Raw genomic sequence first — 15,562 nt, forward strand, 5'->3', positions numbered from 1 at the left:
ACAAAATCATTTCAATTCAATTACTTTCAAATTGGATCTAACATCCAATTTCTCTCACAGATCTTTTCCCAAGATCTTACCTTCTCCCACTCTCTCTCCCATCACTGAGCTCTCTCTCTCCCACAGCTCCTCTACGTCGCTCACGCTGCGCCATCCCGACTGCGCCGCTTCCTGTCGCCAACAGCCACGATGAGCCTTCCCTCTTCCTCTTTGGCGTCTCTCTCTGCACTGCACATGTCGTGCCGTGCCGTGAGCGTCGCGCCACATCGCACCGCCAACCCGTGCTGTTCCGCCCGCGCGTCTCTCGCGTCGCCGCGCAGCCGCTGTGTGCGCTGCGTTGCGCGCTCGCGCGCCGTCCACCGCACAGCTAGCCGCCCCTTCCCTGCTGAGCCGCCATCCTTACGCACTCAGCCAAGGAGCCCGCTGCCGCCGAACTTCCGCTAGCCAGCTGTCTCCTCCTCACCCCAGCCCGGTCGAGAAGCCCTGCCACCTTGGCCTTCTCTCCGCCGCCGAGCTTCCTCTCCCTCGCGTCGAGACCCCTCTGCTCTCTCCCTCTCCAGAGAGCCCTCATCTTCCTCCAGCCTTCACCTCCTCCCGGTCGGCCACCTCTTTTCTCCCCGGTCGCCACTCCCTCCGACCTCCTTCTCCTCTACCGGCCTCCCCTCACTCCGGAGCCTCCCTCTCCCTCTGTCTGTCTGTTTCTCTCTCTCTCTCTCTCTGTCTCTGTCTTTGTGACCGTGAGCCAGCCATCGAAACACCACAGGCCCCCTACCTTATCTCCTACATGTGGGCCCCACAAGTCCATGGCCTCGGTCCACCATGGACCGGCCACTGATGCTCCCCACCGGTCCATGGCCTACGCACCATGTTCACAGCGCAGCGCAGCCACGGTCCACAAATCCGGTTCACGGTGGACTCTACTCACAGCTCACTCCGATTCACCAATTCCGTGGACCAAATCCGTAGCATAGTGCCCTTTTCTAATTTTCCGGATTTCTTTTCCTGCAAATCTTCCGAGCATCATAACTCCTTCGTTTCAACTCCGATTTTGTTGATTCTTTCGTCGATATTCCTCTAAAATCACAATCTATCTCTCAGCCAAATCTTGTAATTTCAGAGTTAGTTTAATTTCTCGCTCAATATTTATTTTGTGTTGCCGCGTTTAACCTAGAATTAATTTAGTCTTTTATTAAATAAAGTTGAGTTTAGATAATTCCATAATTATGTTAGGGTTAAATTGTAGCTTAGTCGCATCTATTAATCTTGCTTAAGTGTAGGTTTAATCCTTATGTTAATTAAAGAATAGTTCTAGAATTAGAATAACAAAAAGGTTTTCCTTTAATTCATGTGTAGAAATAGATTGTCATTTTATGCTATAGTTTATGGTTTTAATCTTAGTATAAATAAGTAATAAGATTAACCAGTGTAGCTGTTAAATAAATAAATATCAGTCCTTAGAATATGATAGAGTAATTTAACGTTGGTAATTACTTAATTGAATATCCTTTTAATAATAAATAAATTAATTAATTAGATTTAAATAATAGTTTAACCTAGTTAATTAATTACATAAATATTTTTACCATAGCAATAGTTTATAACTTAATTAGCATGGCAATTAAACTACACTAGGTAATTAAGAATAAATACTAGATAACTATATTATAGTGCTATAGATTAGAAGGTTTAATCTGACACTTAAACAATAATTTTAATCACCTAGAGATATACTTACATATATATGTATACATGCTCACATACATATAGACGTAAGTATCACACATACGTTTATGTCTGTACACGTGCACTCACCTACACATAGAAACCATAACTGTCGTCTTCCGGTAGTTAAGCTAATAAATGCTCAGTTAGTTGATCGTGTCTTGATTAGGTTTTCTCTTGAGTTAATAAAATAACTATACTTATAACTTAACCTAGCTTCACTAGATCACCCCGTTAGACTTTATGTGTTAGTTTCACATAGCTAAATGTTGCCGATCGTCTTCCCGCTAGGTTAGCTTTCGTTGTTTTCCTCATTTGTTCTTCTTTGTTTTGGTGCTCCTTTGGTTTTGTTTTGGAATTTCGTTGATTAGTCATTGTGTGCTTTCGTCGTTAATCTGTGTAGGTTCGAAGTCAAGGTTTTGAGCAAGAATGCGAAGAAGGAACTAAAGGCGAGGTCCGATGATGAAGAACCCGGGATGCTCGAACGAGAAGACCAATCATGACTTGACCTTCGTGAAGGCAAGTCCTATTTCCTTCATCATATTGAACCTATGTTTTCAAATAATCTACATGATCCACTAAAACTGGACTTATTGTCGCATGAGCTATGTATCACGTTTTCTTTAAACTGCTTATAGTAGTTAATCCTATCAACACTTGTCATGCCTTAAATATCATCATCCAGAATACATATCACCCTAGAATTTATCTGTTGTTATCTATATTAACGATAGATGACTCCTTGATATCTAGCATGTTTAGAATGGAATACATCTCTTCAGAGATGTTGCTTTTAAAATACGTCTCTTCGAAGATATCAATTTACTATTATCAATGTTAAACTTATATATCATGAATCCTTGATGGTTGTGAATTCCATGGGGGTTGTGAAACCCTTGATGTCGTATGGGATATGGTGGGAGATGTGTAAAAATAGGTGAAAACTGTTTTGGTGGGGGCAAGTGGGTTAGTCCTCTGAAAGTTGGAGGCTATCTCATACGTTGGGGGCTTGAGGTGATACTCAGTGCCAATTGAAGATGCCTGTCCTGGCCGTATAAGCACCGAATCTTGCGCCGTCATACTTAGCCACCCTATGCAACCATGCATCCTGAATGGGCAGGACTTGACTTTTCTTTCATCAGATCGAGTTGGGCACCATACTAGGAGGCAACGTTGAGCCAAGTGTCTTCAGGTTCTGCGCGAAGGAGTTTCCATCCCAGTCGAATCGGGGGTCTACCCTCTATACAAGACCTGAAGCACTTGATGGATCACATAGAAAAGCTCAGCAGAAAAAATGATTAGAGTGCCTTGGTATGATTCGCTCCTCCACCTGCAACGGATGGAGGCAGAGCATATCGTATGGGTACAGTGTACAATATCTGTGGAGTGTAAAACTATTCGAATAGCTGTGTCTGCGATCATGGACATGCGATGGCATGGTCACGCTTGATTAGACTCTGGGTGCGTGTGTCTTGATGAATCAGTGTGTGGACTAGATATCTGTGTGATGAGGTTACTGGCTCAATCCGTCAGGATCTGTGTGGTACTAGAGGTACACTAGATATGATAAAAGGGACTACGGAGTCTGGGGTAGTCCCTCCTAGGACCGAAAAACTCTCAGATATAACTTGTTACTGTTTTCTAGATTTAAAACTGTCCAAAGCTTTGTTACCAGGTTACATTTTTTTAAACTGTTTCAAAAGCTTTGTTACCACTACCTTATCTTAAACTGTTTCAAAAGCTTTGTTACCAGGATACCTTTATTTCGAAAGGTTAATAGTAGAGAATATAACTGGATACCTGCATAAAACCTGTTTTACGCTTAAAACTATACCGTAAAGTCTTATCCTTGAAATATTCATTATGCATATATCAACTCCTTGAAGTAGTATAGGATTTGTTGAGTACTTTCCGTACTCAGTCTTGTTGCTTTCAGATTGTTGAGATGTAGATTAACCTTAACCCAGTTGAAGTTAAAGAGAAGAAGTCTAAGGTCACGCCCGCACCAAAGTTACATGTGGCATTAGGTTGCATTATTCGTTTCGCTCCGTCATGCTGTAGCCTCTTCTGCTTGGCTGATCTGCTGTGGATCCTTGTCCACCAGACCATTTTTTGCGCCTTTCAGATATTTATTTACTTTATTTTATTCGAAGTATGTATTTGATTCATTCTGTTGAATTTTGTGCATATCAACTACTTGATTCAGAGACTGATACAGGAGGTACAGGAAAACCTGAGCTCATGATCCTGACATCACCAGCAAATCGGCGAGGGCTTTATATACTCGTGTGTTTCTTCCATCGGTGTCCAAATCCAGCAGCACTGCTTCATGCACGCAGGTCTGAATTTCTACCATCAATGTGCTCACCTACTGCCGCTCCTTTTGAGTTTTGACTACAGGTCTGAATTTCTTTTCTGGATTTCTCATATTCCCATCTAAATATATATTCCAATGATGTTATCTAAAGCCCGGTTTATGATCGGGATCCTCTGCAGTAATGGACAGAGGCCGACATGTGGACCTGGGCCCAGTGTCAGCCTCTATGCAGTAACTGCAGAGGATTCGCGTCCCCGGTTTAAATATTATCATGTGCAGTATTTTACACATCCAATTGGATAGTGTCCTAAATCTACCCGTGATGAGATATTTAGGATTTGGAGTGTCCTGAATGATTTCCCATGATAAAAAATTGGATAGTTCTCATTCAGTTTATAATATGACAATACTCCTGGCTAGTATTTCTGAAATTGAACTAATGGTTTGCCATAGCAAAGCATGGGCATAGTTTTCTTAAAATTGTACACTAATTGTGTTACATCACATTGCTTTTTTCCCTTAGGAAACTTCTGTAAATATCAAACTGAACAGAGAGAAAGCTAGGTTTCACCAGACCCCATAATATTAGAGCTACGTTGCAAATTGCTATTCTAGTCGGTATTCATTTCTCCTGCTTACAATTATGCATTTTTAATAGGTTGAGTAACAACTTGCAAATATGCTCAACTTTATTTCAGAGAGCTAGTACCAGGATGAATCATCTCATAGTGCTAGTACCAAGATGAAGAACCTAATGCAATTGAAATATATCAAGGTGTGCCGCTGCAGTAGGGAAAAAAAGGTTGCAACCCAATGCAATTGAAACACATGCTATTTTACATATGCAGGTTGCCAATGTAGCATGGAATCATGTCGCAAGGTTAGTGGATTTTACCTTTGTTAATTGGTATTTATCTAGGTAAAATGTATTATTTTCATGTCATTTGTCTATTTTTCTATCTCTATGTGTTTGTGTCGGAGGCATTCTAATTTTGGTAGCACATCTTTAAATTAAAAATTAATGAAAATTTTAGTACGTAGTAGTTAGTACCCCATTGCTTCATTCCTGGATCCACCACTGTGAGCATGACAATTGCCATTTGCTAAAGGATTCATCTGTCCGGTCCAGTCCAGATGAGTAAATAACTACATTTGTGCTTGTGCAGATATCTATTTTTTTTTAAATGGATCTTGTCATCGTTTAATAGTTATGGTTATCAAATAAAATTTTAGCTATGCACATCCAATTTAAAAATGCTAAAGCCGTCACTAGATAGTGACCATCAAGGGGGTGCACGAGGAAGGAGGGCCCTGCCGGCCATCTGCGTGGTGGCGACACTGACCGCGGCCTTCGTCGTTCTCTCCGATCCGCCGGCGGCGGATTGCCCAACGGAATGCAGCCCTCTGAAGCTCTGGGCCCACACTAATTCATGTGTGGCCGTGCGGCTGGTCAAGGTCAACTATGGCGACGAGGAACGCGCTTGCGTCCCATTACGTACGTACAACGCACTGCAGCCGAAATGCAACATGGCTCACTGGCAAATCAGGCCCGTCTGACTTTCATGTCGACGGCGAGTCAACCGCCTATCATCTCGAAGTTTCGTGCGCACAAAATTGGTGCAACCCGCACCACACGAATCGTAGTAGCTCCTAAGCTATCCCAGATTCCCAGCCCGATGCAAATTAATGAGCATGTGTATTATGTGCCTTCAAGCTCGTTTCAGTCAGCTACCAAGAATTATCAGCTTAACCAAGTTTAAGGTGATTTAAATATTTTTGTTTACTTTTATTCTTTAAATTTAGATTTAAATCTACTATATAAAACACGAGTTTGTTCCCCGGTCACCTTTTCCTCCTACTCTCCTTCCATCTATTAAAAACCCCTCAAATTAAAATAATTTATTCACTTTTAACATCCAATCTCATCCTTTAGACCCCCATCTTGTTACCGGCTATGAATATAAGACTCATTTTACTAATAAAAATAAATAAAGAAATTATGAGAGAAATTACCAGATAATCTCTTTCGCTTTTTCAGATTCCATCTGAAGTCAAACTACGGGATCATTTCTGACATATTCATTCGTCGATGCTCCCTTAACACATCCACATCTCCATAACTTAAGTTTATGTTTAATGTTACCGCGTCTAATATTTGTGTTTTTGTTGCAACGCACGGCAATTTAGCTAGTCTTGTTAAAATTTGAGAGTTATGTTTACGAGAGGGGTTTAAGTGAGGGTTGATCGGGATTCTTAAATTTTAGTTTCAAAGGTTCAAAATAGGTGATTTAGATATTTGCAAAATCCTAAGTCACCTTCGAAGTCAACACACTTGTAAAGTACTAATGTATTCCCACTACAAGATCTTCAAGATTTTTCAAGTATTCTTTTATAAATGGCCAATGGTTATTTTCTTCTTATAGAAATTTTCTCAAATGAATGAGGGTTTTATAGTCTAGTTTTGATATTCTCTAATAAAAAAATCATCGTCAGCCATTTAATGAATAACACTAAAAGAATCTTAATGGACTAGAAAACTCTCAGCTATTTGAGAGAATTTCTAAAGAAAGAAAATAACTGTCGGCCATTCGGAAAAAAAAACACTCGGAAAATCTTGAAAATCCTGTGGTGTCTGGTATGAGAATCCAAGACATCTCAGGCTCCGATGCAGCCTTTTGAGGCTCCGAGATGAGTCCCAAAATTCCACATGTGCCTTTGGGTGCAAGCATGGCTCTTGTTGGTCCTCAAGATAGGTGCAAGAAAGGAGTTGTATTATGTACGTATTACATATGGTATATGTACATGTTACATCATAAATTATATTATGCGGTTCCTCTCTCTCCCAGCGACTCCTCTGGATGAGAAGGAGGAAAGCAAGGTCCAGACAGCGAAGAAGTCAAGATGGGAAGGAGGAAGGCAAGGGCCATGTGGAGCACAGAAGAGGAAGGGCGGACTCGCACATGCGATGTACTGTATAGTATTCGGCCCTCTCTGTCTCTTCATCCCCTCAGTCCCTCACATGCGAGAGTTCTCAAACTGTGGGCGCACGTTTCTCAAAGCAATATGCTATCTGCCCACTAGGCAAGTACAGCAAACGGCACGTGACACCCCGAAATCCGACACATGGGCCCCGTGAGGCAGGCCGTACCATTTAGAGAATTTCAAACAAGTGTGGTCAACTGCCAAACGAATGGTACAAGTGATCGCACCGTACGAACTGGCGCCCTGCACACACGGAAGGGACTCCGCCCCCCTCTCCTTCTACTTGCTTTTTTTGATAGACGAACACAACAAGCTTCCAAAATCAAATATGAAACTTTCGTCAAAGTTTCCAAACTAGGATTGAACTTTCAAAAACTTGGCCTCAACTCCCAATTTTGATTTGGGAACTTCCAAATCTAAGCCAGAAACTTACTAATTGGGACTTTACTTCAAAACAATGGGACCTAAAACTTTTTAATTTAGACTGTTGCGAACATTCAAATCGGAATTTGGCTTTCGAAATTGGGGTTTGAGTTTACCTCGAGATGTGAACCTTAAATCCGCCCTGGTCAATTGGAGGGAGAGCTATGTCAGAAGAATCATTTTGGAGGTTGAATCGGTCGTTCGCCAGACGGCTGGGAGTCCAATTAGTCATACGGACTGTGACATGGACCATGTGCAATCAGGCTCAGCACGCTGCTCACCGCCTGGTTTGCGGAAGTCGGTGGCGGCGACGGTAAATCCACCAACGATGGTGCGGATTGTATGTGCTTGTGGCAGTACACCAAACAAGCTTCAACCATACTACATACATACTCGTGTTATCTGAACATATACATGTGTGTCAAAATTCGATTTAAATTTAGATGTCCGATTCGATAAAAAAAAATTAAATACACGAAATATAACTTAGAACCCGACACGGATATCGAAATTCAATTCGGACTCGAGATGTTCCATTTGGGAAAAAAAACTTGGATACTAATGTCCAAATAACGGCAATTCCGGCAACCCAGCCGCCCACAAGAATCGTCAGAGTGATGAGGAGGTCGTAAGTCCGGCCGCACACCCTTCCAAAGTTACCTTGGCGGCCTGCGTACATCTCTATGATGTAGAGGCTTTGGTGGTTTAATTATTACCGGCCTTTTCGTCGCTACCAACGCGCATGTCTCGCGTCGCCGGCCGTGTATATGTCCACGGCAGCTTCGCCGCAAGTGGCAAGCCGTGGCCGGGTCGCATACGCTTCCAAGCTCGCTCTCTCTCTCTCTCTCTCTCTCTCTCTCTCTCTCTCTCTCTCCCTCTCTCTCTCTCTAGCAAAGCGAGCGAGCATGGGTGCGGCGGCCAAGCAGCAGCCCTCGTCGACGCCGGTCTTCTCACAGTCAGCAACGACCGAGCTGCAGCTCGAGGCCCTGACGAGGAGGTTGTGGCTATCAAGGGGGTGCGCGACGAGGAGGGTCCTGCCGGCCGTCTGCGTGGCGGCGGCGCTAGCCGCGGCCTTCGTCGTGCTCTCCGCCGGCGGGGGCTCACCCAACGGGATGCCGGCCTCCCTCTTCTTCGACGACGCACAAGGTACGGACGCGCGCGGGGTACAAACTACACAGTGCACTTCGTCGTCGTTGCTACCTAGCAAATCTAATATACCGATACCTCGAAATTACTAAAACGAGACACTATATGTGCCAACTATATACCAGTCTCGGTTGCTGCCGGCCGATAATCTAATATACCAAGAAATTGGAAATTGCTTGTCCATGTCTATATATATTTTTTCTCCTCCAAATGTTCCGTTCGTGTAATTTTGTATATGAACGTGTCCGTATATTGTAACGAAAATATAAATATTGAACAATGTAATATCAAACATAAACTTAAAGTATGGTGATGTAGATGCGTTATAGGAGCGTCGTCAAATAAATATATCAAGAACGATGTCATAATTTGATTTCAGCTAAGATCTGAAAAAAGAGGATAAGATTATCCGTTAATTTACCTCCAAATTTATTTATTTATTTTTTATTAGTAAAACGAGTTCTACATCTGTAGCTGATAACGAGACAGGTAAATGGGTCCTATATAAAGGACAAGGTTGGATGTTAAAAGTAAGTAAATTATTCATATTTTATAAGTTTTTGTTAGATGAGATAAGAGTAGGAGAAGAGATACGCAGAAACCAACTTATATTTTATATAATAGAGATTAGACATTTAAGATAAAATATATGGCTATGGGAGTGTAATTGCCATGGATGGGCTACACTACAAATCTACAAGCTATGCAACAAATTACCCTAGTAGGAATAGTAGCTGGGTAGATACTGTTCGGACATGGTCCGTCGAGCGGTGCCATACGTACTTGATAAGCTCACCCGGCCACGTCGACGGTGGAGCCCCGGCCCGGAGGACGCGCACGCCTATTTCCTACTCTTTCGGAGAGAATTCTGCGTTTGGCCCTTCTACTTTGCGTTTGGTCTAATATTGACGCTTTAGAACCTGTTGCTTTACAACATATACTTCGAAACAAGTGCAACTTTCAAGTGCTTCAATTGTAAGGTAGAATCTTCTTCTGAACATATCATATGCACCTCGATCAGCGGTCCTTAGCCTATTATATATTGTGATCGCCTCAAGATTCAAGCATATCTTCTATGCGACACTTGAGCCTCCAACTCTATACCTGTAGCTAGCAGCGGACATAGGCTAGTGGATGAGGCAAGACGGCACTACAAAATTGGATGAAGGCGACAAGCGAATCGGCCGGCAAGTGCTGCAATGTTACGTCAAAGACGTACAGTGCTAAGAACACGACACTTGCTATAAAAAGATGGAAGAGGATGAGCATGGGTGATTTGGTCTTCGGACTTCAGTGTTGAAATGTCTTAATATTGACGAAAGCTGATGAATACATTTCATTGCAGATAGTGTCCGGAGTTCAGTAATGAGATGTCTTAATATTCACAAAAGTTGATGAATAAACTTCACTGCAAATAGTCATAGCTCCGTCCCTATATAAGTGGAACCCTACACTGATGTCACAAGCAACTCACGGACTCGGTCGGCAAGTCCATAATTCCTAAATTGAAGAAGTACACGAGATGGAGCTCAAAAGCCAATCACAAAGTACATTTTTTGAGCGTCTTGAAACAGCAAATGATAAATATTATGAATGGATAGCCTTACAATAAACTGATATAGTAGTTCTTTAAACACGCAAATATAGAAAAAATTACTTGTTCGAAACATCATAAAGATTCTAGCTAGTTAAGCCCCTGAGTATGTAACTTCTAATTTTTCTAAACGTGTGATCACAATCAGGTTCGGAAGACATACCTCCATCAAACCTCACCGCCGAGCATCTCCTCGACGGCCTTCTCACCGCTGAATTCAGCTACCGGTCGTGCCGGAGCCGGTACGAGTTCGACGGCTACCACAAGAAATCGTCGCACAAGCCATCCCCCTACCTCATCGCCAAGCTCCGGAAGCAAGAAGCGCTCCAGAAGCGGTGCGGCCCCGGCACGGCTGCGCACAAGAAGGCGCTCCAGCGGCTCGAGTCTGGCGAGGGCGCTGCTGCCGATGTCGAGGAGGATAACTGCCGCTATCTCGTCAATATCAGCTTCCGCGGACTCGGCAACCGGATGCTCGCCATCGCGTCGGCCTTCCTCTACGCCGTTCTCACCGAGCGTGTCCTCCTCGTCGACGGGGGCAAGGACGTCGCCGATCTCTTCTGCGAGCCCTTCTCAGGCGCGACATGGCTTCTGCCGCCCGCCGGCCAGCGCTCCCCGCTCAGGCACCTCGATGACTATGGCATGGAATCCAAGGAGAGCCTGGGAAACATGTTGCAGAGCGGCGCCGTTGTCGCGTCTGCCGACGGGAACGTGTCGTGGTCGTCGCCGCGGCCGCCGCCGTACGTGTACCTCCACCTCGCCGGTGGCTACGGCTACCACGACAAGCTCTTCTACTGCGGCACGCACCAGCGGCTCCTTCGCGGCGTGCCGTGGCTACTCATGAGAACGGACAGCTACCTCGTGCCGGGACTCTTCCTCACGTCGTCATTCCTCGGCGATCTCGAGACCATGTTCCCGGAGAAGGACGCCACGTTCTACCACCTCGGCCGGTACCTCTTCCACCCGACCAACGCCGTCTGGCACGCAGTCACGAGCTACTACCGCTCCAACCTCGCCGGTGCCGACCGGCGCGTCGGCATACAGATAAGGGTGTTCCAGGAGAAGCAGCCGCCGCAGCAAATCCTGGACCAGCTCCTTTCCTGCGTCCGCGACGAGAAGCTCCTTCCGGAGATCGCAGCAACCAACGACACGTCGTCCCGTGCCGTCCTGGTCACGTCGCTGAACTCGTGGTACTCCGACAGGATCCGGGGCGAGTACGGTGACAGGGTCACCGGCGGGGTGCATCAACCGAGCCACGAGGGGCGACAGCGGTCGGGCGACCCGGCGCACGACATGAGGGCGCTGAGCGAGATGTACCTGCTCAGTATGTGCGACGTGCTCGTCACCAGCGGCCTGTCCACCTTCGGATACGTCGCGCAGGGGCTCGGCGGGCTGCACCCTTGGGTCATGGCGAGGGCTCCCTCGTGGGACAAGTGGACGGAGGATCAGGCTGCGCCAGATCCACCATGCCAGCGCGCACTCTCCGTCGAGCCGTGCTTCCACTCGCCGTCGTACTACGACTGCGCGGCGAGAAGGGACGTGGACCTGGACAAGCTGGTGCCGTACATCCGGCGCTGCGTGGACGTCAGTTGGGGCATCAAGCTTGTCAATGAAAGCAGCAGCCAGTGGTAACATCTGCCTGATATGGATGGCAGTAGACTGACATGTAATTTGGCTCAACGAGACGTGCAAACAAGAAACCAGTGGTAGAAGAAACATCCAAATAGCTTCAGTTGGCAGGGGAAAACTGTAGAGGCATATACAATAGAGCGTTTTAACTTAATTTGGAACTGTATTCTGATCTGTATTCACTTTGTTTGTTTATTAAACTTAATTTGGAACTACTTCTGTTCTTCTGATCAGAAGTGAGATCACTTGCTTCTTAGCTCATCGGCACACGTAATAGCTACTCAACAACGAGAGCTCCATAGTTAAGAAGCAACAACAAATCAACACCAGATGGTTTTCACAGCTGCCAACTGCTAGTACCACGCAGTAGAGACATCGTGGATGTGGCATTAAACCAAAATTCGTGATCAAAAGTTCACATATGTGCAATGTGCATCAGAACTTCCGAGGCAGAAATTAGCCATCCTGATAATTTGTATGCTCCTGCAATTGGAATGGAATGTTTTTATCGCATGATAAGCACATGAATATTACTTGCCTAGCCACCACCATCTCCCTGGCGACGGTGGCGGTGTGAGGATGTCAAGCATGGTCTCCTTCTCCCTTGGAGTCAAGGGAACCCCTCGAACTAGGTTCAGAGCCATAATGTGAACGTTTGTCCTTTGCCTGTGCTTTTGATAAGCCCAGATGCCAGCTGCTATACCACCCACAATGACCTGCACAGAATGTACCAAATCAGGTGACCAAATGCCAGATTAGTAGCATAAGTATTTTACCAAGTGGATGCTATGTAACATATTTACAAAGAAGATAGGGTTCCAAGGATTAGATGAGCCATTAGCCCTAAGTAGTAGCAATTCCAAGGACAGCACTTAATATATCATCAAATGAAAGCATGAACGAAATGATAAGATCCTAATTAAGCTTACAGGTGACAGCCATATCCCAGCAGTCTGAATATCAAATTTAGGGGCATATAGAACCGTCTCTCCAAAATCATCTTCTAGTTTTTTGTAGATCTCTTTATCACTCTTTCCTGCTTTTATTTCATCACGAATGAGCTGCAAAAAGCCATAGCAATAGAGTTACTGTTTTACAGATATCAATTCTGTAAACTACAGAAAAATGATGCTGTTAATTTTGCACTATTACTGAAATTGGTTTTCCACAGGTAGCCATACATTTCAGTTAGTATGTGCCTAGGTGTACCCAAATATTAACAAGATAGCAGAGGAAGCAAAAGAAGCACACATACTAAACATCTGGTAAGATTAGCACAGGATTTCTTAACCAAGTTTTCCAAACTTCATAAAAAGACACAAAATCTAAGCACCCATCATTTCCTAAACAAGTGTCGTTGCCCCCTCCAAGTACAGGTAAAGGAGATGCACCACACAACAGTGATGAAAAAATCGGCCGATTAATCGCTAATCGATAGTGCAACGAGTAGATTAAGATGAAATTGGCTCATTAATCGGCTGGCCGATTAATCGGTCTAACAACCCAATTAATCGGGTTGACCACCGATTAATCCCTTGACCACCGATTAATCTCCTCCCTCAAAACGACTCGTCACAGCCTCCAGGCTCCGGTGGCGCCTGTGTCTCGTGCCCCTCGCGGCGCCGCCACTCAACTCCGGCGCCGCCGCTAGCACCTGGCCACACCTCCTCAAGCCGCCGCCACCCCTCCTCAAGCCGCCGCCCCTCCTCAAGCCACCGGCGCCACTCGTTGCCGCCGGATCTGGAAGGGCACCACGCGCCGCTCCAACAGTGGCGGGAGGAAGGCGCTAACGGCTTCGAGCGGAGAGGGAGAGCGAGGTGGAGGCAGGGTGCGTCGTCCTTCGACGGCACGTGCGGATGAAGAGGTGGAGAGAGAGAGAGGCGGCTGTGAGGACTGAAGGTGTCGAGAGAGCGACGAGATGATAAGGGTATCATCGACTCGAGTTTGATAATGGGCTGGTGGGCTTTAGTTTGATAATGGGCTGAGTAGTAGCTGTGGTATGGATTAAATATATATTCCTCAAGTATTTTATACCTACCAATTAATGGTCGACCGATTAATTCAGTTAATCCTCGATTATCCAATTAATCCCTACTCCCTGGCCGGCCGAGCAGCTACCGATCACCGATTTTTTGAACAATGCCACACAATTTGACTGCTTTGAGACATTTCTTGTGACAAAATAGGATACTACAAAGGCCATCTGATGGTTTTGTCATGATCTTCATTTCCCTTAGAATTTAAAAAAAAATATCGGGCACTGCTGAAACCTAGTAAATTATATAACAAAAATGACAATTTAAAATAAACGGTTGCACTGAAACAGATTATATTTTGCCTAATCGATAGTGTAATACAGTAATAGCTACCTCAATCCAGTTTCTATCTTAAGGGTTACATTAGATCAATAATGGAAAGGTTGATGCAATGAAACATCAGAAAGGAACACAGGACAGTACCCGGAAATCTGACAAATTCAGTTATGGAATGACTAAAACAACCCTGATACTAACAGTCATTTAACCATCAAGGGCAAGGTAATTTGGTTATTCAAGGGTAAAAGGAAAGAGCAAGTACCTTTCTAAGCAGAATTGCAACATCAGCTTGTGAATCTTCAATAGATTGGCTACCACACTCAGTGCACCGAACATTGTGGCTAATATTTCTCGCACGTGTTTCAATGATCTGCCTCTGCTTGACATCTTCCTCAGCGGCCATAGCAAAATTTAACGTACTTGATCTGTATTACAGCAGTAAACTAGCAAGGGACTGAACCTGAGGGGGCAAAGTTTAAGCAAACAGGAAAAGTCATATCTTGTGCCATTTGTCTATAACATGCGAAGAGTTGCATGAAAAGAAATTAATCGTATTTCTTTCAAAAGGAAAGATATATTAAACCATCATTGCTACACTGCTGACCCTATACATAACTAATCAAGCAAAACAGATTATTGCTGACACCCCGAACAAATACTAACACGAGATACAACCCCAATTTGGTGAGACAATTGTTAATCCACAGTCCTTGCAAGAAAATCTAGAACCGCAACTGCACGCGTGCTTCCTTGTCCCCTTTCTTCCTTCACTTGCAACCATAAAAAGGCTTCAAATTTTCGTTCATAAATGTTAAGCATTTAAACTGCAGGTCCCGAACATAAAACTTCAAATTATGAACTCCCAATTGAAAATTTTTAAACTATGCACAGAGGAATTTGAACTCTGAAGTGGAATTTCTCGGAAACTTAAGCTGGTTTTTTTAACAACCAACTGCGAATTTGGACTACTGTATAGAGGAGCACATAAGGCGACGGCAAGGGGGAACACCGCCGCCGCATTGGGTACTCCACCTCGACGCAGTGCACTGCCACACTTGCTGCGAATTAATCAAAGACTCGGTATTCATCACACATACAAAAAAATCGAAATTATGCACCTAATTTTACAATCACAAATTCCAATCGACGATTATCTTCAGACCTAACCCCATACTGAGGGAAAAAGAATCCGCAGTTGGAAACAACACCCAAATCGGGAAAAACCAAACCCACCTGGCGCGGACGCACGGTGGCACCGTCGCCCTCTGCGGATCGGCTATGCCAGACGCAAGCACGGCCGGCGGTATCCCTCGCCCGGCCGCCCACGCCCGGGCGACGCCACGACGCGGCCTGCCGACGCTGTTCGCCAACAGAGTTCGAGGCGCCGCCCCCGTCAAGCGGCAGGAAGTGGGGTGCCTGAGAAAGGTTTGTGGGCGC

The 15,562-nt window shown here is 44.9% G+C and overlaps 2 protein-coding genes across 4 annotated transcripts; one reads left to right on the plus strand and one right to left on the minus strand.

Annotated features, from left to right (window-relative positions):
* The first annotated feature begins 3,921 nt into the window (after nucleotides 1-3,921).
* LOC133922287 (galactoside 2-alpha-L-fucosyltransferase-like) lies at nucleotides 3,922-11,960 on the plus strand. 2 transcript variants are annotated; one of them, XM_062367550.1, is made up of 2 exons: nucleotides 3,922-4,919; nucleotides 10,333-11,960. In XM_062367550.1, exons 1-2 carry the CDS (start codon nucleotides 4,910-4,912, stop codon nucleotides 11,811-11,813), a joined length of 1,491 nt encoding a protein of 496 aa, XP_062223534.1. In that variant the 5' UTR covers nucleotides 3,922-4,909; the 3' UTR covers nucleotides 11,814-11,960. The 2 variants fall into 2 exon arrangements, with proteins under 2 accessions (XP_062223534.1, XP_062223533.1); XM_062367549.1 differs by lacking the exon at nucleotides 3,922-4,919 and adding an exon at nucleotides 8,318-8,590.
* Nucleotides 11,961-12,144: 184 nt separating this feature from the next.
* LOC133922288 (cytochrome c-type biogenesis CcmH-like mitochondrial protein) lies at nucleotides 12,145-15,553 on the minus strand. Of its 2 annotated transcripts, none has more exons than XM_062367551.1 (4): nucleotides 15,359-15,553; nucleotides 14,388-14,585; nucleotides 12,740-12,871; nucleotides 12,145-12,526 (listed from the first exon to the last, which is right to left on the minus strand). In XM_062367551.1, exons 2-4 carry the CDS (start codon nucleotides 14,526-14,528, stop codon nucleotides 12,341-12,343), a joined length of 459 nt encoding a protein of 152 aa, XP_062223535.1. In that variant the 5' UTR covers nucleotides 14,529-14,585; nucleotides 15,359-15,553; the 3' UTR covers nucleotides 12,145-12,340. The 2 variants fall into 2 exon arrangements, with proteins under 2 accessions (XP_062223535.1, XP_062223536.1); XM_062367552.1 differs by lacking the exon at nucleotides 15,359-15,553 and adding an exon at nucleotides 15,244-15,267.
* Between the last annotated feature and the right edge of the window lie 9 nt (nucleotides 15,554-15,562).

The sequence above is a fragment of the Phragmites australis genome, chromosome 6 (assembly GCF_958298935.1).
Source record: "Phragmites australis chromosome 6, lpPhrAust1.1, whole genome shotgun sequence".
NCBI classification, from domain to species: domain Eukaryota; kingdom Viridiplantae; phylum Streptophyta; class Magnoliopsida; order Poales; family Poaceae; genus Phragmites; species Phragmites australis.